Source organism: Bos taurus, chromosome 6 (genome assembly GCF_002263795.3).
Source record: "Bos taurus isolate L1 Dominette 01449 registration number 42190680 breed Hereford chromosome 6, ARS-UCD2.0, whole genome shotgun sequence".
NCBI classification, from domain to species: domain Eukaryota; kingdom Metazoa; phylum Chordata; class Mammalia; order Artiodactyla; family Bovidae; genus Bos; species Bos taurus.
In genome coordinates this window covers 86,693,882-86,718,943 of record NC_037333.1, presented here as the reverse complement: position 1 = coordinate 86,718,943, position 25,062 = coordinate 86,693,882, and the positions used below count along the sequence as shown (strand labels likewise).

Here is a 25,062-nt window from a genome sequence, read left to right as displayed (position 1 = left end):
CCTGAATATTCATTGGAAGGACTGATGCTGAAGCTGAAACTCCAATACTTTGGCCACCTAATATAAAGAACTAACTCATTGGAAAACACCCTGATGCTGGGAAAGATTAAAGGCGAGAGGAGAAGAGGCCAACAGAGGATGAGATGGTTGGATGGCATCACCAACTCGACGGACATGAGTTTGAGTAAACTCCGGGAGTTGGTGATGGATAGGAAAGCCTGGTGTACTGCAGCCCACGGATGGGGTCACAAAGAGTTGGACACGACTAAGCAACTGAACTGAACTGACTGGAGCCTCTGGAGCCTCAACTGATTTATTTTGAACACAGTTCCATGGGAAATGATCCATATGCCTCTCAAGATTTGCTTCGAAATAGGTGTGTGCATATGTATATACACAAACACACACACATAATGTGATATATATATATATATATTACATATATAGGTAAGATTACTGAATTTATATAACTGAGAATGTATGTGAATACTAATTACATATATATGTATATATATATATATATATTTCTGCTTTGAAATGAATGCTTAAATGTAAATTCCTGTCATTGAGTAGGCAAGACCTCCTGAAGAGAAGTTGGCAGAAGAGTTTGCTTAAACGACACCAGTGTGGGTGACTCACTCATGTTTTCACAACATGCTTCTGCCCAGCATCCATGTCTATTTGTAGCCTCACAATAAAGGTCCTACATGAACGTCTCTCAGCTGCCCGCCTCTAAAAGCAAGGACACTGTAGTCGGTTGACTCATTTGAGCTGCCTGTGCTTTTGTGAATAACCCACTGCCACATTTATGAAGGCATGTGATACAATTGAAGATTATTTCAGGCTGTGACAAAGCTTTTCTGCTCAGTTCTGATCTAGTGTTTAGAAAGTCAAATGAAGAAAGAAGATTTCACCCCTTTAAATAGGTCCACTACAGACCACTACTGGTATCTCGGGGGAGCATAAAACAGATTGCTTTATCAACTCTAGATTGTAAATACCATCAGAATAGGGATTCTTACCTACTTTGGTCATGTTATCTGTATCCTCAGCACTTAATGCCTGGGACACAGTAGACATCCAATAAATATTCACAAAAGAATGTATCGACGTCTGCCTTAGACTAGTAAAATAACCTGGTCTTGACACCAAATCCACAAAGTATTTTCTTTTCCTGATGCGAAGTCAAGAAGACATTTACTGCCAGAGCATCAAAACCTCTGTATGTTACAAGATGGCCAACAGGCTCATGAAGAGATGGTCTCATCACTAATTATTAAAGAAATGAAAACCAAAACTACAGTGAGAGTTTTCACCTCACACTGTTCAGAATGGCTGTCATTTAAAAAGTCTACAAATAACAAATACTCGAAAGGGTATGGAGAAAATGGAACCCTCTTACACTGTTAGTGGGAATGTAAACTGGTGCAGCCCTATGGAAAAAAGTATGCAGGTTCCTCAAAAAATCAGGAACAGAGTTGACATATGACCCAGCAATCCCACTCCTGGGCATATATTTAGGAAAAAAACCTGTAATTCAAAAAGATGTATGCACCCCAATGTTCATATCGCAAAAAAACACCTCTGTACGTTAAAGAACATACACCCTTACAGTTTTGAGACACTCTTCAACATATTAAATTCACCTTATTCCCTGGTCTTCAAAATAGATAAAACCAATAGATACACCCATCTAAGTCATCTACCACTGCAAGAAAACCTAATTAGATGACTATAAGCAAAATTTTTCCATATTTAAATTCTAGGATATGTAAAATTACTATGTAACTATTGAGTTGCATATGCGTGTGCATGTCCTAGTCAAATTATATTTACACATATTATATCAAAAAACCCACTGAATCTATGAACTCATTTACTAACAGCATCATTCCGCCCAAAACAAATTCATAAGAGAGTATTCTGTTCAAGAAATAGCTATCAATGATCATTAATTTTTTAATCCCTGTTTTTCAATGTTTCTGCCACCCACTGAAAGTACCAAATTGTAGTATTTCATCCACATAGTTCTTAAAACGAAAAAGTCTTCAGAAATGACATGAAGACTAAATATATGTATATATGAGTGTTAAATATATCCAACACTATTTTCATTCAGAGAAAGTTTCAAAAAACCGAATTCAGTTTCAGTGAAACTATCAATGGAGGTTACATAATTTATTGATACAATGGTCTATTATGTCTGACAAATTATCCTCATAGGTTTCAATTAGATACTTGATTAAGTCAACTCCTAGAAGTAACATCCAGCAAATGGTCATTTTAATGGACATCCTGACACACTGAAAGCATTTATATTTCTCCTAAAGTCTTTAGAACCCAGAAAATAGCTTACTCCACCAGCAAGGCCTTTCCCATAATACTTGTCTCAGAGGACAAACCCACAGTAACTATATATGTTACACAACTTAATCTTTACAGAACTCCCTCATATGCAAAATAATGCACCACCAGGAGGGATCAATAATAGACTTGAACAGATTTCTCTCTCTCTTGTGTGAGATGCAGCATTTTAAAGCTAAGTCTCACAAAGTTGAAGAGTTCAATTCAGCTTAAAAAGGCAAAAGGGTAACACATAAGAAATGTCATTATGTCTCCATCTCAATAAGAACATTTAAAAAAAAACCACATATTGAAAAATTATCTTCACCTGAAAGTCTATCTATATTGTGCAAGACAGAAGGAGGTTTTGTTCTTGCTACCCTCTCAAAATCACAGCTTTGTGTGATTTTTTCTTAACATGTTGTTCAGTGGCTCAGTTGTGTCTAACTCTTTGCGACCCCATGGATTGCAGCATGCCAGGCTTCCCTGTCCTTCACTTAACATGAGGTTGCCTGTCTTATCTTCTTCGTGCTGGCCTCAGGGTACTTCCCCAGTGCTTTTTTCCTCCACTTTGTTCTTTTGAATGACGTATTTTAATTATCATTAGACTTTCATTTAGATGAAGAATAGCCACGCAATTTGAATACAGACAGATTTTGTAAAAATACCATTACTGAATTACTGTTACAACTAATTTACTCATTTTTGTCTATGAATGAGGAAAAAAGGGGAAGACATTTTTTTTCATATACTTCATCTCTGTGACTACAATGCTTGGCTTCTATTCCCCATACTTGGGAATATACAGCTAAGTGCTTTCTGGTCAGCACAATGTAATTTTAAAATGTTGATCATTGGCCAATATTTCAGAATCACCAGATTTCACTTAAGAATTTGAATTTCCAACCTCTCTTTGAAAATCAGAAAATGAATAATGAGTGCATATTCACATGGCAACAAGGAAAGCCAAGTGGCAACTGCCCCCTTTCAAAGGAGCAGGAGGTCACGGGAGGCATCACAGTGCCCAGCTGTGAGAAAACCCAAGCCAGCCTTGGACTAGTCAGAGGGGGAGCCCCCAGCCCCGGCAGCAGTCACGTGAGGAAAGAAGCCCTCGGGCAACTCCAAACTCAGCTGCCAAAACACTGCAAGTCTACAAGGACCTAAGGGAACAAGCCACCCGAGTCCATCAACCACCAAAACCATAAGAGAGAAGGAAAAAATGGTTGTTTGAAGCCTCAGATTTGGGGGTAACATGCTATGCAGCAATAGATAAAGACTAAAAGATGAAAGTGCTCTTAACAAGTGAAATAAAATTGTTTAAAGTAATGTCTCCCTTTTTTGCTTGGGTCAACACAGATGTCACAGAGCGTCTCCATCTTAATTTTGTGTTTAAGCAGAAATCTAAAATATGAAATGTGCCCAGGGGAGAAAACAGAAGTAGAAAAAAAGCAATCCTTTGGAAGCAGCTCTATTATTTTAAATGAGCTGGTTGGCAGCACTTATTAATGTCACATAGGTTAAACAGTAATAAGTAGTAACACAGAAGAACAGTGTTTGAAAAGGGCTTGAATCTGGTTCTTTTCAGCTTCACTCACTACTCTATACTCCGCAACTAGCACAATGCCTATTTTTTTCCATAATGATTGGATCAACTAAAAGAGGTTTTGTACATATCTTTCTGATTATGGGAATTAAAAATATCTTTTCTATCACTAAAACTTCAGCTATTATGGCTACAAAAGAAGGGCAAATGCCACCTGCAAAGCAACCAACAAAATAAGCTAGAATCTTAATGGCTTAATGAGAGGCAGATCCAGGAATAGGAACACCAACTCGTGGCTTTTATCCTTAAAGCTGAGTTCTTCTCATAAAGATACAAATTCAGTCTTGAGCAAAACACCCATCGTCTGCTCACATGTAAAAGGAAGCTAACCAGGCATTCCCCCAAAACTTGATATATCAAATTTAACAGTGTGGTCCATACATTCAAGGTAATAGAAGATCGAAACCTTATACCCGGCACAAAATTAAAGCAGCTGATCTGCTTTTGCCCAAATAGAGCTATATATCCTCATTTCCTTCCCTTCTTTTCCCCACTTGTGACTCAAGCCAGATTTCATCGAGCTATTTTTGTAACTACTAAAATGCTGGAAATACAGCAGCAGACCAGAAGCAAAGTAAAATGCAGCATCCAGCAAAAGAAAGAAAATCACGCTGAGTAACTGAAAGGCCATCTGCTTCTCGCTGAGCTGCAGGGGTGAGGAAGGCAATCTGGCTGTACTATTTGTGTCTTCCCCCAAACCAAACCCACCTGCATGTTGTCAGTGGCATCCCCAAGCAGTCCTCCGAAAGTGATAGCATTAGTTACAGTTGCCAGATAAATGAAGAGAATTGCTGAAAGAGCCTGAATATTTAAAGCATCATAAAAGTCACTGGCAAAAAATGGTGCTTTCCTCTTTATGTCCTTAATTAGTCCACCACAGAACCTGGGTAGGGAAAAAGCAAACGTGACAATGTAAAATAAAGTATCGGGCAATGAACCAAGAGATAACTTATTTTAATCGCAGAGAAGGTGTATTTAAAGTGTTTGAATCAGCAAGATACTATTTCAGCCCTTAAGATAAAATCAGAAAACTGTAAAGGAATACATTTTCTTCTGTCTTCTTTTTGATCACCAAATTAGGCAGTCACATTCCCTAGACTGTTGGTCTTTAGATGAGAGTGAATTGTGTAGATGAATTCAGTGTCAATGTCTGAAGGAAAACATCCCAACCTGTGAGCCGATCATAAGGCCCTTTCTAATCTTGTCAGAACTTCCATCCCAGCCTCATTCATTCATTCATTCCACAAACGTGTATTTGGTCATTTGGGATATGCCCAGCACTATTCTGAGTACTGGAAATACAACAGTGAATAACACAGGAAAAAATACCCACCCTCATGGAGTTATTTTCTGAGTGAGGCAAACGAAATAAGTAAAATGCATGGGGCTAAAAATCAAAGAAAAAATTAAGTGGGGATCTGGGTTAAATGCTAGAGTTGCTATGGCTGTAATATCAGAGTGGCCAGAACAGGACTCCTAATGGGTGACTTTGGGGTGAGGATCGGAAAGAATGAAGGGAGAAAGCCATGCAGGTGTGTCATGGAGGAGCGTAGCAAGCTGAGCCGCCTCATATCCACAGGCAGGTCAGCTGCCTGTCATGTGTCAGCTCATTCCCTCAACCAAACCTCACTCAGCTTTCCCCACGCTGTGCCTTCTGCCTTTGATGTCTTCCCTCAGAGTGCTACAACCCTTGGAAGTCTTGATCCTCCACTCATGGCAAGACTTGCACTATGCTCTCACACATTCTCAGGATTGTGTGTCTGTCTGTCTGTCTTAGCTGCATTCAACGCCCTGCTTCACTTTTCTTGGTATGTACAGACATATTGCATGGTAGCAGACATTGCAGACATGTAATGCACTTAGGAAAGTTAAAATATCAAAGATTACAGTCTGATTAAATAAAGAAGTTAAATCCCAGAAATTGTATCTATAGAAGAGGAAAAGGATATTTCTAATGGGAATAGTTTGTAAAGAACTGTTCAGGGAAAAAATGGGGGAGAGAGAGGTTCTGTTCTCTAGTCTTTAAGAAGAAGAGGAGAGAAATAACATCCTCTTCATTTGGGAAACAAACCCAAGTGGGTCATTGGAGGAAGGAAAGAACGTCATTTCATTCAGATTCAGTTGTCTGTTAAAATGACATACCTTTGTGTTTTCAAAAATCTGAAGTGTTTTTTAAAAAGTCATATCTTCGCAGATTCATTTCAATATTTGGCAAAACCAATACAATATTGTAAAGTTTAAAAATAAAATAAAATTTAAAAAATAATAAAAAAAGGAAAAAAAAATAAAAAGTCATATCTTCATAAACAAGTATCCTACTTAAAACTGTACTTAATTCAGATTGAAATGGAGAACCTAATAGTGAAGGCATAATTCTAATAAGAAGAGATTTAGCCAAAGCTGCCTGAGAAACCTGAGCTCCCCACTGCAGGCCGAGGAGACAGTGGCCTGGCAGTCACTCACGTCTGTAACATGTAACTCTGTACATGTTCTGTAACTCTGTACTCTGTTCTGTAATATGGGTACACTTCTGAGTAAATGTATCAGGAAGAGATGGAATCAAGAAAGTCAAGGGCAGGGAGAGACTGGCCTTTCTGCCACACCCGCCCCCCACTTCTCTAACAGCTCTCATTCATGCCACTGCCGTCACACTGGCCTCTGTGCCAACCCAGCACCCACTAGGCACCCTGCTGTTCTCCACCCCCCACCCTAGGATCTGCCTCCCCACTTCTTCAGGACTTTCCTCAAATGCTGCAATTCCCTCTATGGCCTTCCCTTACAGACCATGCTATGTAAAATGGTATTACCTAGTACCTTTCGCCTGTTGCAAAACTCCCTACTTCTGCTTTACTTTGCCCCACACAATCAGATTCACATTTCGTTATCTGCTCACTGTTTGTCTCCCACCACTACAAAGACCCCTAAGGACAGAGGTTTTCCATTCATCCACTGCTGCAGCCCAAGCACCTGTGACTAATAATACACCATAAACCTGTGTTGGCTGACCGAACATAGAAACCAGTAACAAAGCACTGACAGAAAGATTAAGGGGAATTCAGACCAGAGGGGAACCTCATTATGAACAACAGAAGAATCCATAAGTTACCTTCCAGTGCGCTGCAATTCCTCACAATCTGCATGTCCTCCTCCTCCATGGCCTCCATCGTGGGGCGTGTCCCCATTCATCTGAACATTCTCTCCACCTGAGTACATATTCTTTCTAATCAAGACAACAGAGCCCAAGAGAAGATTAGTTTTATTTTATTCACCTGCCTCTTAGCTACATCATGCACTAACTAATGAAGAGATGGACCAAAAACCCTTTGGGAGAAAGATTATGATTTCCTGCCACCATCCTGTGTGTGCTTAATAGCTCATTGGTGTCTGACTCGTCGCGACCTCGTGGGTGTAGGTTCCTCTGCCCATGGGGATTCTCTAGGCAAGAATACTGGCATCGGTTGCCGTGCCCTTCTCCAGGGGATCTTCCCAACTGAGGGATCAAACCCAGGTCTCGCACATTTCAGGCAGATTCTTTACCGTCTGAGCCACCAGGGAATCCCGTGAATACTGGAGTGGGTAGACTATCCCTTCTCCAGGAGATCTTCCTGACCCAAGAATTGAACCAGGGTCTCCTGCATTCCAGGCAGACTCTTTACCAGGGAAGCAGACAACTTTAAAGTGTTCTAGTTAGAGCCAAAAAAAATGAGTAGATGAATAAAAAGTTGAATAAACTGTATGTTGTATGAAAGGGAAATTGTTTCATCTGGAAAACCACAGATTTCTAGAAAATGGCTTCCCCTCAATTATCTCACCCAATTTCTTAACCTCTTAAATCTACAGGGTAGATTTACCTTGAGTAAACTGATCTTTCCACCTATAAAGGGGTCCCAGAAACATCCCAAAAGAATCTCTACAGTGTATTCCAATATCATAATCTGAGATCTTTAATTTGTAATCACTGAAGAATATCACCACATGCTCATTTTCCAGTGTCAACCAAATGTCAAACGAAGGCACATGTGTGATTCATTTGCCATAATACCTCAAGTTTAATGGAAATCTGTCAATATTAAGGCACTAGACAGAACCTCTTCTCCTTCTCAAAGATTAAAACTCCCAATGGCCTGATCGTTTTACCTTTTGTCAGACGATGGAAGACTCTTAGGAGGCTCTATCCTGATCGCTGGATCCCATTCTCCAGGTGGAAGGACAATGACTTCGTCTAGGAACTCATCTATGCCAGCAATCAGGTCCTGCCTATCTTTCGCTTTATAAGCAATGTCATGGAACACCTAAAGAATAAGAAGAGATGTGCTGATCCAACAAGAGAACTCTCCACACGCCTCAGATGTTAAGGCTGAAGAATGCAATCCATAATCTACTTTAACATTACTGTGACCATAGCCTCCTATTTCCTACTATTCAGCTTAATCTAAAATATTTCAGTATCCAGATTATGAACCCAAAGAATATAGGTAGAGGCATGAGAAAACAGCTGTGCTTCTTTTATATGATTTTTTCCTAACAATACCATAAAATAGCATTGCCTTTCATCTCCCACTGGTATGTACTATTACTGATATGGTTGCTATGGAAGCCAGATGAAAATAGTTTAGAGAAATACACAATCACTCCCTGAAATAAAAACTACTGGGCCAAACCACTGCTTCTAATTCAAGAAGGAAAAGTTCAAACTGAGTGTTAAGACTGGTTAAAACTCAAATTCTGCAGCTCTCAAACACACAAATAATTTGAGTTAAAGCAAAGGGGTTTTAAGTAGGTGATCATCTGTGTTTTAGGAAGCCAATAACCAAACCATCCAAGGTAGCAAATGTGTATCATACTCTTTGTCCATCATTTCATTCTTCTAACCTGCCTGATAATCTGAAAGTCCTTTATACATAACCCAAGCCTTTCATACCTTGTAAGTCAAATTCTTTAGTCTCCAGCAAAGAAGATGGGCCCTGTTTGATACCTTTGGCTATTCTTAAAGATTGCTATGTCTTTTCTCCTCAGTAGAATGTGTAAAAGCTATCAAACAGCACATAATGGTGTGGGGGTTTTGGGGTTTAGGGGAGGTCATTCAAAGTGTAGGCATAACATCTGCAGTGGACATAACTGGCTACAGCCTTATTTTCTCTTGCTACCTCCCACTATGGAGGCTGGAAAGTCAGTATCTTTCTTAGCCTAGCCTGCAGGTAAGGATGGGCAGTTCTGACTCATGGGATTAGAAAAAAAGAAAAAACAATGTGTGGGAGGAGCATTAAAATACCAGTTCAGAAAGAAAGACACAGCTAATATTCCCTGCCTCCTCCTTCTTGCTTTGCTATAGATGGTGTGAATGGAGTTGACAGCAGCAGCCACCTTAAGACCACAAAGCAAGAGCCTTGGCCCTTGATTTACCATTAAGCAGTTAAGTTTAACCAACTCCAGCAACTACTTACCTCCAAATTTCCTAATATGTGTGCAAAACAAACCCTAAATTGTTTAAGCCACAATAAGTCAGATTTTCTATCATTTGCAGCCTAAAGCATTTCTTTTTCTTCTTTTTCTTTTTTGCCTAAAGCATTTCTAATCAATACATCTTAGGGTGAAGAATTAAGAAATTGTAAATATGCAGAAATAAATAAAAGAACTCACTGAGATGCTTAGTTGCCTCAAAGGAAAAAAACAGCACTGCTATTCATCAGTGTTCCCAAATTAAGTAACCATCTGAGTAATCACAAATAGAACTGCCATAACTAAATGCTCTATTCTCCACTCAACACATGGAGAAGCTAACATATCAAGCAATGAAGCAAAAACAAAACATTCGGCAAAATAGCAAGCTAGAAAGGCATAAAAGCAGAAATCAGTGATCCTATATTCTAATAGTATTTCTCCTACTATGAGACTAGTTCGGAATTTCAACATGTCTAAGGTGTGTGTAGTGACGTCAAACTGTTATGAGAATACAGTCATAATTCCAAAGTGCTAGATACTTTGCAGAATGGTTGCTAATGCATTTTAGTATATGCATCATTCCTTCCCACAAGATAAGAAAACCACAAAAACAGGTACTTTCTGATACCTAAGGGAAAATGCATTTTACTATGCATTATTTTATAAAACCCACTTCTGAAACAAAACACTTGAATTTGCAGGATGAATATATTAAACATTTTAAGAGATTATGTTAATACAGTGACTTGAACCTTTTAAATAATATTTAACATACTTCAGTTTGCAGAACTGCAAATGTTTAGAGAAAGGAAAATATGACTTATTCTAACATAAAATTTATTTTTTGAAAACTATTAAAAGCAGTTGTCAGCTCATTTGCACAAATGACTGTACCTCATGTTTTAAAGAAGGTTGGTAACTACGTAATTCTAATTGAAGAAATTGTGACAGCCAACTCACAGTATGAGAACAAAGAATGACATTCACAGATCACCATCTTCCTGATTCCCTACCTCATCAGACATCAAGGTGGCAATGGCTCTGCCGATCTCATGGTAGGACTTGGCTTTCCCCTTAGGACCTAAGAGAATGAATAAGAACCTATTGGGAGAGGAAAGAAGCAAAGGCTGTAACACATATTTCATCAAACTCAACACACATAACACTGAGACATGTTTAATCCTAATTCATAAAAAGGTTAGGTCTAGAATTCATCTTTAAAACAAAGGTCATAGTCTTGGTAATATGAAAGGCACTCTTCCACACTATTGTGAAACACAAATTGTTGTTCATTTTGTTTGGAAGCAAGGGAGAATTGAGCATGGAACCCTAAAAAGCTTCTTCATGAAGAAGGAAAGGTTCACTATATGAGTAAGTCTTTCTTTTCTAAACTTTCTTTTCTTTCTCTTTCTTCTGACTTTTCAGAATCTTTGGAGAAAACCCATTAAGCACAATAACTAGAAAGACTTAGCACATCTTCTGATTTTTCTGACTTTTCTTCACCCAATATTGATGGTGACAAATGATCCTCTCCATATTTTAAAGAAATAGTTCTACTCAGAAGTGGCTGGGAGTCAGCAAAATCCAACTCCTCTACAATAAACCACATGCTGACAACCAAAGTAAAGAAGGAAAAATTTGAGAGAAATTAAATATAAAACATCATTCACAGTTAAAATTCTTTTACAGGATTCCTCATTTTCTTTTCCAAACTTGTTTTCTTGATAATGCACTGTTCCACAGTAGTTAGGTCCTGAAACTTGCAATAATGGGCTTATCTCCACTCAAGTTCACCCCTTATCATGTTGGAAGGACTCCCTCACTGATCACAAGGGCAAAGATGCAACTCTCAACTGGGGAGCAGGAAGTATATGAATTCAAAAACAGACAAAAGGCAATACTAGACAAATCCCTGCCTTGCTTATTTATGATCATATCTTACCTAACATGGAGATAATGAGGACAATAAAAATGATCACATGCTATGGTTGCACAGCTTTCTAAAGCTTACAAAGCATTTCACACTCACATATCATTTAAACTCCTACTATCCTTTGCTATAAGGACACGCATCTTACTCCCATTTAATGGTGAAGAAACCTAGGCTCAAGGAAGGTAATGGATGGGCTCAAAGACTGTCCCCAGTGAATGACAGTAGATGGCTGGATGGCACCATGGACTCAATGAACATGAGTTTGAGCAAGCTCTGGGATGTAGTAAAGCACAGGAGGCCTGGTGTGCTGCAGTCCATGGGGTCACAAAGAGTTGGACATGACTAAGAAACTGAACAACAAGACAGATAGGACTTTTTACCTCTTGTTTTTTCCCAGCACACAATTCTGCTTAATAATACCTGCGCAACCTATACACCAGAGAAAGCTATCCAACTATGACTTCCATAGGCCACTCTGGGGGAAAGACGTTGTGATACTTAGCTAGGGACAAGAAAGTTTAAGTAAGATCTTATGAAACCATGAATGGCTTAGGACTTTTGTTGGTAAAATTTTCTTTTTTACTAATTTATTTATATTTTTTTGTTGTTTAAGAAAGGGCTATTGATAGCCAACACTCTTCAAGGTATTAGGGTCTGTTCTGAAATGCCCTTGAATAGATAATTCCATTTTTCATCATAAAATTTAATCTAAAGAGTAAAGAAAAAAAACAAATTGAGAATGTAAGAAGGTAAATCTGAATGTCTGAATCCTCAGAGTTTATACCAGAATAACCATAAAACCATTCAGTATTTATTTGCTTAGAAACCAGTTCTGGAGTGGAGCGGTGCACTCGCTTTCAAATGTTATCACAGTAGATGAAATGGGCAAAAGCAATCAGCAGGCACGAAAGTCATTCAAGTATGAAGGAAGTCATTATTAGAACTGGGTTTTAATTCTTCTAACTAGAACTTGCCTTTTTCTGAAGCTGAACCTAAATTATACGCCACCACATACAGTATTATCAAGAGCTTTTTTTATTGACAGAAAAGTACAATGCACTTTTCTGAAGGGATGGCTCACTGAATGAGTGCAACACCTGAAAAAAACATTTAACAAATAAAGTAAAATGCAAATCTCATTAAGAAACACATATAGTACTTTTCGTATGTCCCAATTCTATTTACTTGTCTACCAAGGGCCAGCTGCCAGGCAGGACGATAGGGCATAGCTTTAAACAGAAGTGGCCAATGTGGTACAGCAAGAGAGCATATGTAACACCTGGATGCTTTACTTAATACATTTTAAAACAATGTATTTCCTTTGCCTGTCATTTTTTTATTATTTCAGGCTTCCCAGATGGCAGTGGTAAAGAATCCATCTGTCAATGCAGGAGACTCAAGAGACACAGGTTTGATCCCTGGGTCGGGAAGATCCCCTGGAGAAGGAAATGGCAACCCACTCCAATATTCTTGCCAGGAACACCCCGTGAACAGAGGAGCCTGATGGGCTACACTCCAAAGGGTCTCAAAGAGTCAGACACAACTGAGCATCTGAGCACATCCAAATATTAGCATCTAAGCACTACACAATATCTAACCCTTTCCAGAATCACTGTCTACATCTTCCTACCTCTCCCTAGTATCTGCATCATGATTATTTTACATTTATAAATACACACTATGGAAATGCACATTTATCAACTGACACGTGAATTAATTATCAGGTTGACTATATGGCAACAAAGCCAAAATAGTGGCTTATTAGAAAGTGTAGAAAATGCTCTCAGTCATTAATAGTTCTCAAATTCTGGCAGACAATGGGCCGCTGGTCCAAGGGATAACAGAGTAGTGGATCCTCCACCTTAAATCCTATGAGATGAGGGCATACATTTTCTACAAATATTTACTCTGCTCTTTACTAAACAGCACCAAAGAAGAAATGGCAGTAACAGACCAGTGGTGACCATAAAAAAACCACTTATCATAGTAGCAAACCCAGTATATGAGAGCTACAGTGTTTTCATTAAGTTAGGCATAAACGTACAATTCCTCTTTCCTGAATAATGTGATTTTTATTAAAACATATATATATATATATATAAACATATATATATATGTTCATTTGGAGAAGACTCTTGAGAGTCCCTTGGACTGCAAGGAGATCCAACCAGTCCATTCTGAAGGAGATCAGCCCTGGGATTTCTTTGGAAGGAATGATGCAGAGGCTGAAACTCCAGTACTTTGGCCACCTCGTGTGAAGAGTTGACTCATTGGCAAAGACTCTGATGCTGGGAGGGATTGGGGGCAGGAGGAGAAGGGGATGACAGAGGATGAGATGGCTGGATGGCATGGCTGACTCGATGGATGTGAGTCTGAGTGAACTCCAGGAGTTGGTGATGGACAGGGAGGCCTAGCGTGCTGCGATTCATGGGGTCGCAAGGAGTCGGACACGACTGACTGACTGATCTGATATATATTTGGCACTTGATATTTTCTTTATACTTTAAAGTATAAAGAAAATATCAAGTGCCAAATAGAAATAAAAAGTTACGTATCAGTTAAAATTTTCACATTACTTCAGTCAGGAACCACTGAGTAAATCCATTTTCTTAAAATGAATAGAGAGGAACTCTGGACACCCACAAGTAGCAGGAAACATCACCTCAGGTCGAGAATTTCATCGGTAGGGAAGCAGACCCCTAGGAAGACTGTAATTGGAAGTGCACTATTGAAATGGAGATGAGAGATCTGGGAAAACTAACAACACAGAACAACTTATCGAGCTGAAGTTCCCTCTGTCCGAAACATGTTCTCTCCTCTTTAACCCTCCAAGAAGCAAAAGCTGTTACAACTTTTCTGACAGAAGTCCATCTTGCCAAACTCAGCTTTTATAACATACTGAAAACTTTCATGACTCAAGTGGTTGTTTTTGTTTTTGTCAATGGACAGATGTTATTTTTAACCAAAAGCTTTTTTTATTAACGAATTAGAGTAAACATTACATTTGTGTGGTTGAAAGGGCACAGCCCATATTGCTGGCTCAGGGGAAATAATTTATGTTGCTGAGTTCTTTGTATTTGCTTATAAGTAGACACAAGTCACAGAATTTATAATAGTGCCTGGCTGTCTCGAGAATCTTCATGAGGCCCTTCCACTCTGATGTGCTCACTTTTCCATGTAACTAATCGTGCCTGGCGGAGAAGGCGATGGCACCCCACTCCAGTACTCTTGCCTGGAAACTCCCATGGACGGAGGAGCCTGGTAGGCTGCAGTCCATGGGGTCGCGAAGAGTCGGACACGACTGAGCGACTTCCCTTTCACTTATCACTTTCATGCATTGGAGAAGGAAATGGCAACCCACTCCAGTGTTCTTGCCTGGAGAATCCCAGGGACAGGGGAGCCTGGTGGGCTTGCCGTCTATGGGGTTGCACAGAGTCGGACACGCCTGAAGCAACTTAGCAGCAGCAGCAGCAGCAGCAGCAGCAGCAATCGCGCCTGTGGAGAATGCCTCTAGCATTCACCACAACAAAAATCAGTACCAGATGATCTGCATCCAGAACCAACGGACTATATTCATATTCACAAAATAATTATAGGCAGAAATAGAGCATAATATCAGAAAAAGAGCCAGCCTTCCTAAACCTCTCCATCTTTTCCGAGATGTGCACCCCTCCTCCTTCCTGATATATCACAGCCATTCTAAAATAAACTCAGCATGTACCAATTCCTTACTCCCTTTTTTTCAAACAACAGTGAATCAAATAACCCATTATTCATATTTAGTGGCTTTGGAAAATGTGGCTAAACTGTAGCTTCCTCAATAAATTCATAAGGACCACAAACCCATCATAACCAACCATGTTGCACATAGTAAACAGCAGTGAGCCACTGGAAGACTGTTACACAAGACAGAACTGAACTAGCAAGACCTCCATCCCAAGTCCTCTACTAGAATTTTTATGGTTTTGACAATTAGGGACAAAGAACTGCTTTCAGGCAGATCATTATTTATAACATAAAATCGATATTAACTAAGGGTGACACAAAGGGGTAAACATTCTAATTTTATAGAGGGCTGCTGCTGCAAGCTCCCTTTATAATTATTTGCCTCAGATGTGAAAATCAAGGTAAGAAAAGCACAGATTGATCAAGGGCTTTGATTAGTCTTCATGGGAAAACCCTAAAGCGTTTTTTTGCAATCCATTCTAGGAGTCTTCTTAGATTTTCCCTAAGAGCCTGGCTTCAGAGTCAGAAATCTGCACTGACAGTACGTCATCCATGTGGCTCCATCTCTGAACTATAAAATGGGAATTATATTCATCTCCATGTGGCCCATAAATATGACTGAGTGGCAGCCTCAATGGAACAGATGTAAGATAATAGCAAAGCAAAGTGCCTGTTAAGACACTAAGAAAATCATAAACATACCCGACTAAGTCACCAAAGAACAGAGTTCATCTGCTTTCACATGGATGACAAGAAGGTCCTCTATGTAGAAAGCATCTACCCAGTCTGTAGGAATCCAGCTGCAAACAGAAAGCTAAACTAGATCAAGCAAAGAGCAGAGTGGATAGAGAAATTCGTGAACTCTATACAAACGGAGTGGCTATAATCATATTTCCTAAAAGATGCATGCTAGTAATGCTATTTATTATAAATAGTAAGAATAATAATAATAAGTAAAAGAGTCTGTCTTCCACCTTCAAAAGGAAAGGAAAAATGGAAAAATTTTTCAAAAGAAAAAATGACCGTCATTACAAGATGTGCACAGAAACAGATTTCTCAGGTTTCTGTGCAGGATAGCGGGGTGGCATGCATGTTAAAGCACACAGCTGAGTGCAGAGACATCCTCCACAATGACCACCATGCTCCTTGTGGGATTTCCTTTATTAGATTTCACAGGATGCAGCCACTGTAAGTGGCCCTGTATTACTCACACACAAAGAAGCTAATGAGACTCTCTTCTCAGTGATTACAGCTTGCCCTGGTTCAGAGGATAGCAAATGGATAAAACTATTTCCTGGAAAAATGTTAACATGCTAGGATATATTATTCAGATTACTGCCCTGAAATAGCTTTATGAATTGAAGCATTATTGAATTATATTCCCTTGAATAGACTGGGCTCCTTTTCTCAATTCAAATAATGCTTGATTTTACCTCTAGACTAGTACCACTGTCCAGGACAGAAAAACATGAGCCGGACAGGAGCAGATGATAAGAGGGACTCCAAAATGGTCATGACTTGCTACTCAATGATCTTGTGTTATTGTTTAAATAAAAAACCTCTTAAAATATTTTTATTTGTAGCTTCTAGAGAAAAAGAATAAAAAATGAAAAAGAGCAACTGAACACTTCTTGGCATGTCTTTTTCTTTCAAGCTCCAGAAAAGTTGGTCCAAAGAGACATAAATAAAACCAAAGGGACATGCAAGCTGGAGTTCGGCCATGACTGAGTCAGCTAGCTGTTCGCCAGGTGATTGCTCAGATGAACCTGCAAGGCTCTGCTGGAATGTTTTCAAGCAAAAAGCTAAGTTATAGAAAACACAAATCATCATAATCCCATTAACTGAATAAGCTGTAACTATCCCCTTTCCTCTGCTATTTGTCCAACGACTGCTTATATTATTCCTATATTGTAATATGACAAGTATTCTCCCTGTTGTTAGTGTCTAAGAAATAGAAAAATGGGATAAAAATAGCAGCGTAAAAAAGAATGGCCTGTAATGTATAGAATGGAAGGCCATAAGGAAATGTTCTCCTAATTTTCCTCCTGAATTAGCTCAAAACAAATCTTGAGCCCCTTATCTTGTTGGTTTACCTTGCTCAGATCATCTGAGACCACTGGAAATCCATAGCCTCTCCTGCTCACCTGGCGAAACCTACAGAAAAGTTCCCTGCCCTTGCTCTGGGCACTGCCCCAAAAAAGGCCCTATTTTATAACAATTTTCTAATGTCAACCTGAAGATTATAGACTTCTCTTTAACCTATTCCTAAGTACAAGTTTATTTGAAGCATTAGCTTCTATTTACCTACTACACTTGACATAAAAGTCAAGCTTCCTAGCTCTTCTACTGGGCTCAGTTACAGAGAGAAATAAAAAAGGATGACTTCTAAGGTACTGTGCAGTATGAGTACATGATTGTAATAACAGTAGTATATGTTCTTTTAAAATAAAACTTTATGAGTCCTAACACATAAAGTACACAAATTTAAGTGTACAACTTAATGATTTTTACTTTTGTGCATATATATAATAAACACATATTGCTATTTAGTCACTCAGTCATGTCCAACTCTTTTGGGACCCCATGGACTGTAGCCTACCAGGGTCCTTTGTCCACATTCTCCAGGCAAGAGTACTGGAGTGGATTCCCATTTCCTTCTCCAGGGGATCTTACTGATCCAGGGATCAAATCTGCATCTCCTGCACTGGCAGGAGGATTCTTTACCACTGAGTCAAATTACATATATACATGTCTAAATATGTACACATAGACACATTTACATATATTGATATATATAATGTGTATATGTATGTATGAACATACCCACTATCAATTTCCTAATCAAACAGAGAACAAATGAAAATGACTCAGACCTCTGAACCATTTACCATCTATATGATCTTGTAGAAGTTACTTAAACTCTCAAACTGTTTCTTCATCTATAAAATCCCTTATAGTTTATACTTTAAAAATTATTATGAGTATTAAATAGGCTAATCCATCAGAAACTATTCCATAGTCCAATTAATTATTATAATCATTATTACTACTATACATGTGCCAAGTCAACCAAGAGCATGAAAGTCAGACTGAACCGTTATTTCAAGTTAAACCTTTCCAACATGCTTGCTTTGGGTGAACCCTCATCCTATTGGCTCTCTAGCCTGAGCGGGAGGAGTTTTCCCTATGACCACACGGGACCCCAGTGAGTCAGGGAGCAGCTTACCTTGTGGGCACAGGGACCTCAGTCAGGGCACCCAGCATGACTGCCTGCTGCAGCCGAACAAAAGCAATGAAAGGAGAATCCAAGAAGTCTACCTCGCCAACAAGCACGTTGGAAGCTTCTGCATCACGTGGCAGTTTTTTCATGAACTTATTCTTCAGCTGCATGGGAAGAGCCAAGAAGACACAACTTATTTCCAGAGAAGGGAACTCAAAGAAATTTCTTTATGAGTCTACGTGCACCAGGCAGGCCCTAGCTAGCCATTCTTCTATTATGTCTAACCATTCTATTATATAAGTTTTTCTCTGTATTTTGGATGCAAAAACATTATGTGTACAGCCATGTGGTTTACATATAAAACAATATTTACATACGTATCAATTCATTAACTTATTCAACTCAATAAACATGAGTTTAAGAGTCTCCTTGGAGCCAGGAACTGATCTAAGCCCTGATGATAAGGGATGTGTCAACTAATGACATGGCCTTCTTGAGCTCATATTCCAGCAGGGGAGAAGTAAAATAGAATTTAAAGTAGTGATAAGTGTTGAGAAAAAAAAGTAAGACATGTAAGAGGATACGTCTTTAGACAAGGAGGTCAGGGAAGGCCTCTGAAGCAGCACGTTTGACACTGGGATAAGGGGACAAGCCAAGAAAAGATCTGGGCAAAGAAAATTCTAGGCAAAGAAAAGAGAAAGTCCAAAGCCTCTGAGCCAGGCAAGAGCTAGGCAGTTACAGCAACAGCAGGTGGCCAAGTGTGTGGGAGCAGATGGAGCACAGGAGAGAAAACGGCAGCAGATGAAGTTGCAGACGTGAGGGGGGCCAGCAGGTGAGGGTCTTGAAGGCACAGTAAGGAGTTTCAGATGTTTTAAACAGAACTTACCCACTAAAGAAAAGTCCATGGAAAGGTGGAGTAGAAAGACCTAAATTTAGGAGATATCACCATGTAATCAGGATTTAAGACCATGTGATAGGATGATACAACCTCGGGTGTTAGTGTAGACAGAGGAAAGGGCTGTCCATTGACCCTTAACATCTGCCCACTGACCCTAAACCCTGGGGTACCTAACCTTTTATAGGAATGGAAGCAGATATTGGCAGAGGACACTGAAAAAGAGCAGCCTGTGAGGTAGGAATAGAAGCAGGCCTTCACCAACCAGGACTTTAGGTGAAGAAAGGGAACAATGAAGAGAGGATTATCTGCTTCAGTGTCAAAGGATGCTGGAAGTTCAAATAAGATGAAAAGTAATAAAGGACTAATGATGGGACCTGGACCACGAGGGAAGTCCCAGTGGTCTTATGGGAGACTCCATACTCCCAGTGCAAGGGTCTTGGGTTCAATCCCTGGTCAGGGAACTAGATCTCACATGTGGCAACTAAGAGTTGGCATGCTGCAGCTATAAAAAGAATCACAGCTAAAAAGATCCCACATGCTGCAACCAAAAGACCCAGAACAGCCAAATTATTAAAAAATTGTTTTTTAAAAGAAAGTAAAGACCAATGAATTTGACAAGATGGAAGGGGTGGATGATCTATATAAGAGCGGACACCAGGCTACCCAGTAAAGAATAAGATGTGAAAAAATGGAGACTGGGAGTAGAGAGAATTCTTTTGCAAAATGTTGCTACCAAGAAAAGCCAAGAATTAAGGAGGTAGATGAAGAAAGGGATAAAACGGAGATTTTCCATGGGGAATATGATCACAATTTGGAATGTTCATGAAGATGATCTAGTAAAGACAGATTACTACCGTAGGAGAAATGGGCATAACTGCAAATCAGCTCAAGCAATCTTGAACTATTGAGAAGAGAGATATCCATGCATAGCTAGAGGGATTAAATCCAGATGGAACACAACTCATCCATTCTAACCAGGCAAGGCAGACTCTAGGTACAGTCGGGGGTGATCTGGGAAGTCTGTGGGGTGAAGATGATTCCAAGGACTTACATTTTTTCAGGGAAATATGAATGACCTGATGGTGAGGAGGAGGAAGACGGACGTACATGGGAGCTTGAGGAGAAAGGTAAAGGTATAAAGTGCTTTTCATGGAGAGTAAAGGTTACCTTTGCCAACAAAGGTCTGTTTAGTCAAGGCTATGGTTTTTCCAGTGGTCATGTATGGATGTGAGAGTTGGACTATAAAGAAAGCTGAGCGCTGAAGAATTGATGCTTTTGAACTGTGGTGTTGGAGAAGACTCTTGAGAGTCCCTTGGACTGCAAGGAGATCCAACCAGTCCATCCTAAAGGAGATCAGTCCTGGGTGTTCATTGGAAGGACTGATGTTGAAGCTGAAACTCCAATTCTTTGGCCACCTGATGCAAAGAACTGACTCATTTGAGAAGACGCTGATGTTGGGAAAGATTGAAGGCAGGAGGAGAAGGGGACGACAGAGGATGAGATGGTTGGATGGCATCACTGACTCAACAGACATGAGTTCGGGTAAACTCTGGGAGTTGGTGACGGAGAGGGATGCCTGGCGTGCTGCGGTCCATGGGGTTGCAAAGAGTTGGATACGACTGAGCGACTGAACTGAACTGAATTGAAAGGTTGCCTAACAGTCACTTTGAAAACTTATCCTGTAGATGTTATTCCTTCATTCCCCCTCCCAACCCAGCTCCCACTTAGAACAGGCTTGTTCAAGTATCCTACCATGAGTGGGAAACGTCTCCCAACAGCTCAAGGAAAACATCTCAACAATCACAACAAGAAAGAGATAAGAATTTTGCAAGAAGATTTCTGATATACACATCTCACCAATATGAATGTCTCCCCACTTAAGTTAAAAGTTACCAGTGAACTTTTTTCTGCCACGGGTTATCACCTATATGGGAAGTGGGAGGCATGGCCCAATTTTCCCCAGTAATGAAAAATTACAGTAGAGTTTTATTTTCTATTTCCATATAAATAGTTCTCAATAAGGGAGAATAAGTGCCATGAAAACTGATCCCCAAAACCATCACCTTCAGTAGCATTTTAACAAGATTCTTGCCTTTGGAACTTCATACAAGAAGAAAACTGAGAGGCAAAAAAAAAGAAGGAAGTTGGAACTAATAATTTAGTGGAAACCAAAAAAACCCCACAAAGGCAAGGTATATATTTTTGGATGTTAGAAACACGACTACTTCCAGCAGTAAAAGACTTTTCCAAAGTTTATACCATTAATCCTTCAAGCAATACTAATATTTCCAAAAAGTCTGTTTATTTCTACACATACGAAAAGAGCAGCCATGGGAATAGTCTAAAACCATCAAATTGTTATTATAGTCAAAGGAAGTTGCAGTAATGAATTGCTCTGTGTAACATGGAGTAGAGTTTGGGATATGGTCAAGTGACCCAAAGGCATAATGAAATACCACTGCTAGAGTAATCTTCTTCCGACTCTTTCCAGAGAGAGCTCCCATTACCAACACAGGCCATGAAGCTCTATAATCATCTGATTGTACTTGCCATTCTCTCCAGCACTCTTTGCTGTCGTTAGGTAGGTAATCTGATCATAATCTCCAGTTTTAGGTACTTAGCCTCCCACGCTTAGGACCAAAAGCTGTCCTTTCCTCATTTCTACCTTTTCTAAACCTCCTTCAGAGTTCAGAACAAGCCTTTTCACTCTCTCAGCACTGCTCCTAGGGAACTCCAGAAGCACTCATTTGTTTTTTTAATTTTTTAAATTGGAGTATAATTGCTTTACAATGTTGTGTTTCTGCTGTACAACAACGTCAATCAGCTATGTGTATACATACATCCCCTCCTTCTTCAGCCTCCCTTATAACCCCCCATTCCATCTGTCTAGGTCATCACAGAACACTGAGCTGAGCTCCCTGTACTGCACAGCAGCTGCCCACTGGCTGTCTGTTTCACACATGTAGTGTATATACGTCAATCCTACTCTCTCAATTTGTCCCAGAAGCATTCATTTTGGAATCATGCTTTTGCCAAGGCTGAAGTCTTTGCTCTTAGCTCCCTGAGGGTTAGAACAGTTTATCCCACACAGAACTGATTGCTTCCTTTGCAACATAATTCAGCTGTCGTAAATATTTTGAATGGAAGGAATGAGCTCTGCAGCATTTACAGTCAGACCATAAGAACATTAAATGCCCAGGAAAGTTCAAGAGGTTTTAGAGGCCCATTCTAGAACATACTAACTGTCTGGATCTATCACTAAGCAACTACTGACTCACAGAACATGTAGAACATCCCACAGTTATATTCTTCCACAAAATGTTTTACTTGTATGGTACCTTTACTAAGATGACTACACCATTTTGGAAAAATTGAAGCATGTTTTTAAAGCTAGAGGAACTGCATTCTATGTGCTCAGAAGAGAAGTAGTTATAAAGATATATTCTTCGAGATCAGCAAATCTCACACTGTGTTTGTAGGACACTAGTGTTCTTGAAGAAATTAGTAGCTATTCCAAAATAAAAATGTGTGGTGCCTGAGTTGCCCTGGAATTTAGTCCTCAGATGACTCTCTTCTCTACACACATTCCTGGGTGATCTCGACAAGCCCCCTGCCTTTAAATTCCATCTGTGACCTGATGGCTCACAGATCTATGGGCTTTCCTGGTGATTCAGATGGTTAAGAATCTGCCTGCAATGCAAGAGACCCAGGTTCAATCCCTGGCTAGGGAAGATCCCCTGGAGAAGGGACCCACTCCAGTGTTCTTGCCTGGAGAATTTCATGGACAGAGGAGCCTGGCAGGCTACAGTCCATGGGGTCACAAAGAGTTGAACAGATTTACTTCAGCCAGGACCTCTTACCTGAAGTCCAGTTCTATTACATCTATCCTCAAAAGTCTTAACAGGCATTGCAAATTTTACAAATCCAAAACCAAGCCCCCCTCCCAAGAGTCCCCTCAAACTAGCTCATCCTGGGGTCTTGCTCATCTGGTTCATGGCAGCTCCATTTTTCCAATGCCCAGGCCCAGACCTTGCTGTCATCTTCCACACTCTCCTCCTCTCACACCCCATGTCCATTCTACCAGTGAATCCTGTTGGACCCACCATCAGAGACGTCCAACCGTTTCTCACCATCTTCACTGCCACCACCCTGGGCCACATTACAAGCACCTCCCTCCTGGGTATGGCATTGGTCTCCCAGCTGGATCGTTTGCTTCTGCCCTTGGCCCCCGCCCTGCTCCCGTCTGTTCACCAAAGCAGCCAGGGCAATCAAATCAGGAGTCAGAGAAAACCTCTGTCGGTCCCCATTTCACTGAGAAGGCAATCTTATTATGACAAGCCACAACTCCAGCATCATCGGGCTTCCCATCAGCTCCCTGACCTCGTTTCCAGCTGCTTTTTCCCAGTCTTCTTCAGACCCACCATCCCAGGGGCCAAACCTTCCCTCTGACACACCAGGCACACTCTTCCCTCAGGGCCTTCACATCTGCTGGTGTCTGAATGGAACGTCTGCAGGGCTCCCTTCCTCACTTCCTTCAGATCTTTACTTATGTTATTTCTCAACACTGAGACCTTCCCTGGCCACATTTGTTAAAATTTCCACCTCCCTTTCCCCACAGGTTCTTCTTACTCCTCTGTCCTACCTTATGTTTTTCTTTGTACTTATTATAGTCAAACATGCTACAGTTTTTACTTATCTTCCTTATTATCTGCCTCCTCGCTAGAATGTAAGTTCCCTAATAGAAGGATAATATCCATCTCTTTTGTTCAGTGTTACATCCTTAATGTCTAGAAGAAAAGATGAAAATAAATGTTTGTTCAGTGAATGAATGGTGGTTATTATTTCTGCTCTTCCCAATAAGCTTTCCTAACTCTTCTCTTAAAGCAGTGGTTTCTGGGCATCCCACCACCACCCAGGCCATCTAAGTGGACAAACGCCTAGATAGGACTCATCTTAGTAAACTCCCCTACTGATAACAGTGGCTGGTCCAAAGGACGGATGCACCATCTACACAGGGACCAAAACATTTTGGAAAATTAACATTCAAATAAATGTGTAAAAATCAATGTTTCCCTTTCACCTAAGGTTGTTACCCTCTTTGCTGGAAGGGCCTGTCACAGGATTGTCCACACTAGGAGAGAATGAGGTCAACGGCCAAAATGAAACACAAAACCAGGAGAGAAAAAATGGATGAAAAGAGAGATTGCTTAGTCCCCAGCCTCAGGCCCTGTAGCCTCTCCATTCTGTGAACTCATCAAGAATTATTACTAGTTATATAAGCCAGAAAATTCCACTTGGGGCTTAAATTAATTTGAGGTGATTTCTTTCTACTGCAGTCGAGACCCTTCACAAAAAAGTGCTTTTGTCAAATAAATTTGAGGAGTACCAGGTCAGACAGAATTAAATAAGTTTCTATGCTATACACTCTGTTAGAGCTTTGACTAGGCATGTATGCCAAAGAATGCTTTATCTCCCACTCGGAGATAAATAAGGCACATTTTGATATGAAAACAGATTTTAAAATGCTGTTTGGGACAGAAATTTTCTCATCTCCCATTTAATCCTACTCTCAGCTCCATTTAATTCTCTTTAAATTTAACGGGTGCCTCAAATGTTCAAGGCCTGATGTGGGCACTGCAAAGAACAGACAGACTCTGCTCGCCTAAAGTTTAAAATCCAATGAAGAGAAGCAAATACAGAAATAGATCTAATGAAACAAGACACATAAAGATAATATGAAAGGTATATTGTTCAATGGAGGTCACAATATATAGCAATAGAGTTCAAGGAGAGTTCGTCCATGAATCAAAGTTTACAGATTCCTCTCATAAAGGTTGCTCATCAAATATTGATTCATATAGGTTCCCTTTTTCAAGTACCTCGACAATACCTGATAC

The 25,062-nt window shown here is 40.0% G+C and overlaps 1 protein-coding gene across 4 annotated transcripts in view; it reads right to left on the bottom strand.

Annotated features, from left to right (window-relative positions):
- Nucleotides 1-25,062, bottom strand: part of SLC4A4 (solute carrier family 4 member 4) — a 364,012-nt gene that overhangs the window by 94,556 nt on the left and 244,394 nt on the right. For all 4 annotated transcript variants that reach the window (XM_015471675.3, XM_015471674.3, XM_005208064.5 and 1 more), the window contains 5 exon segments: nt 18,274-18,431; nt 10,402-10,489; nt 8,084-8,238; nt 7,053-7,166; nt 4,655-4,829 (listed from right to left, as the gene is read on the bottom strand). In XM_015471675.3, the coding sequence (XP_015327161.1) occupies nt 4,655-4,829; nt 7,053-7,166; nt 8,084-8,238; nt 10,402-10,489; nt 18,274-18,431 (690 nt within the window).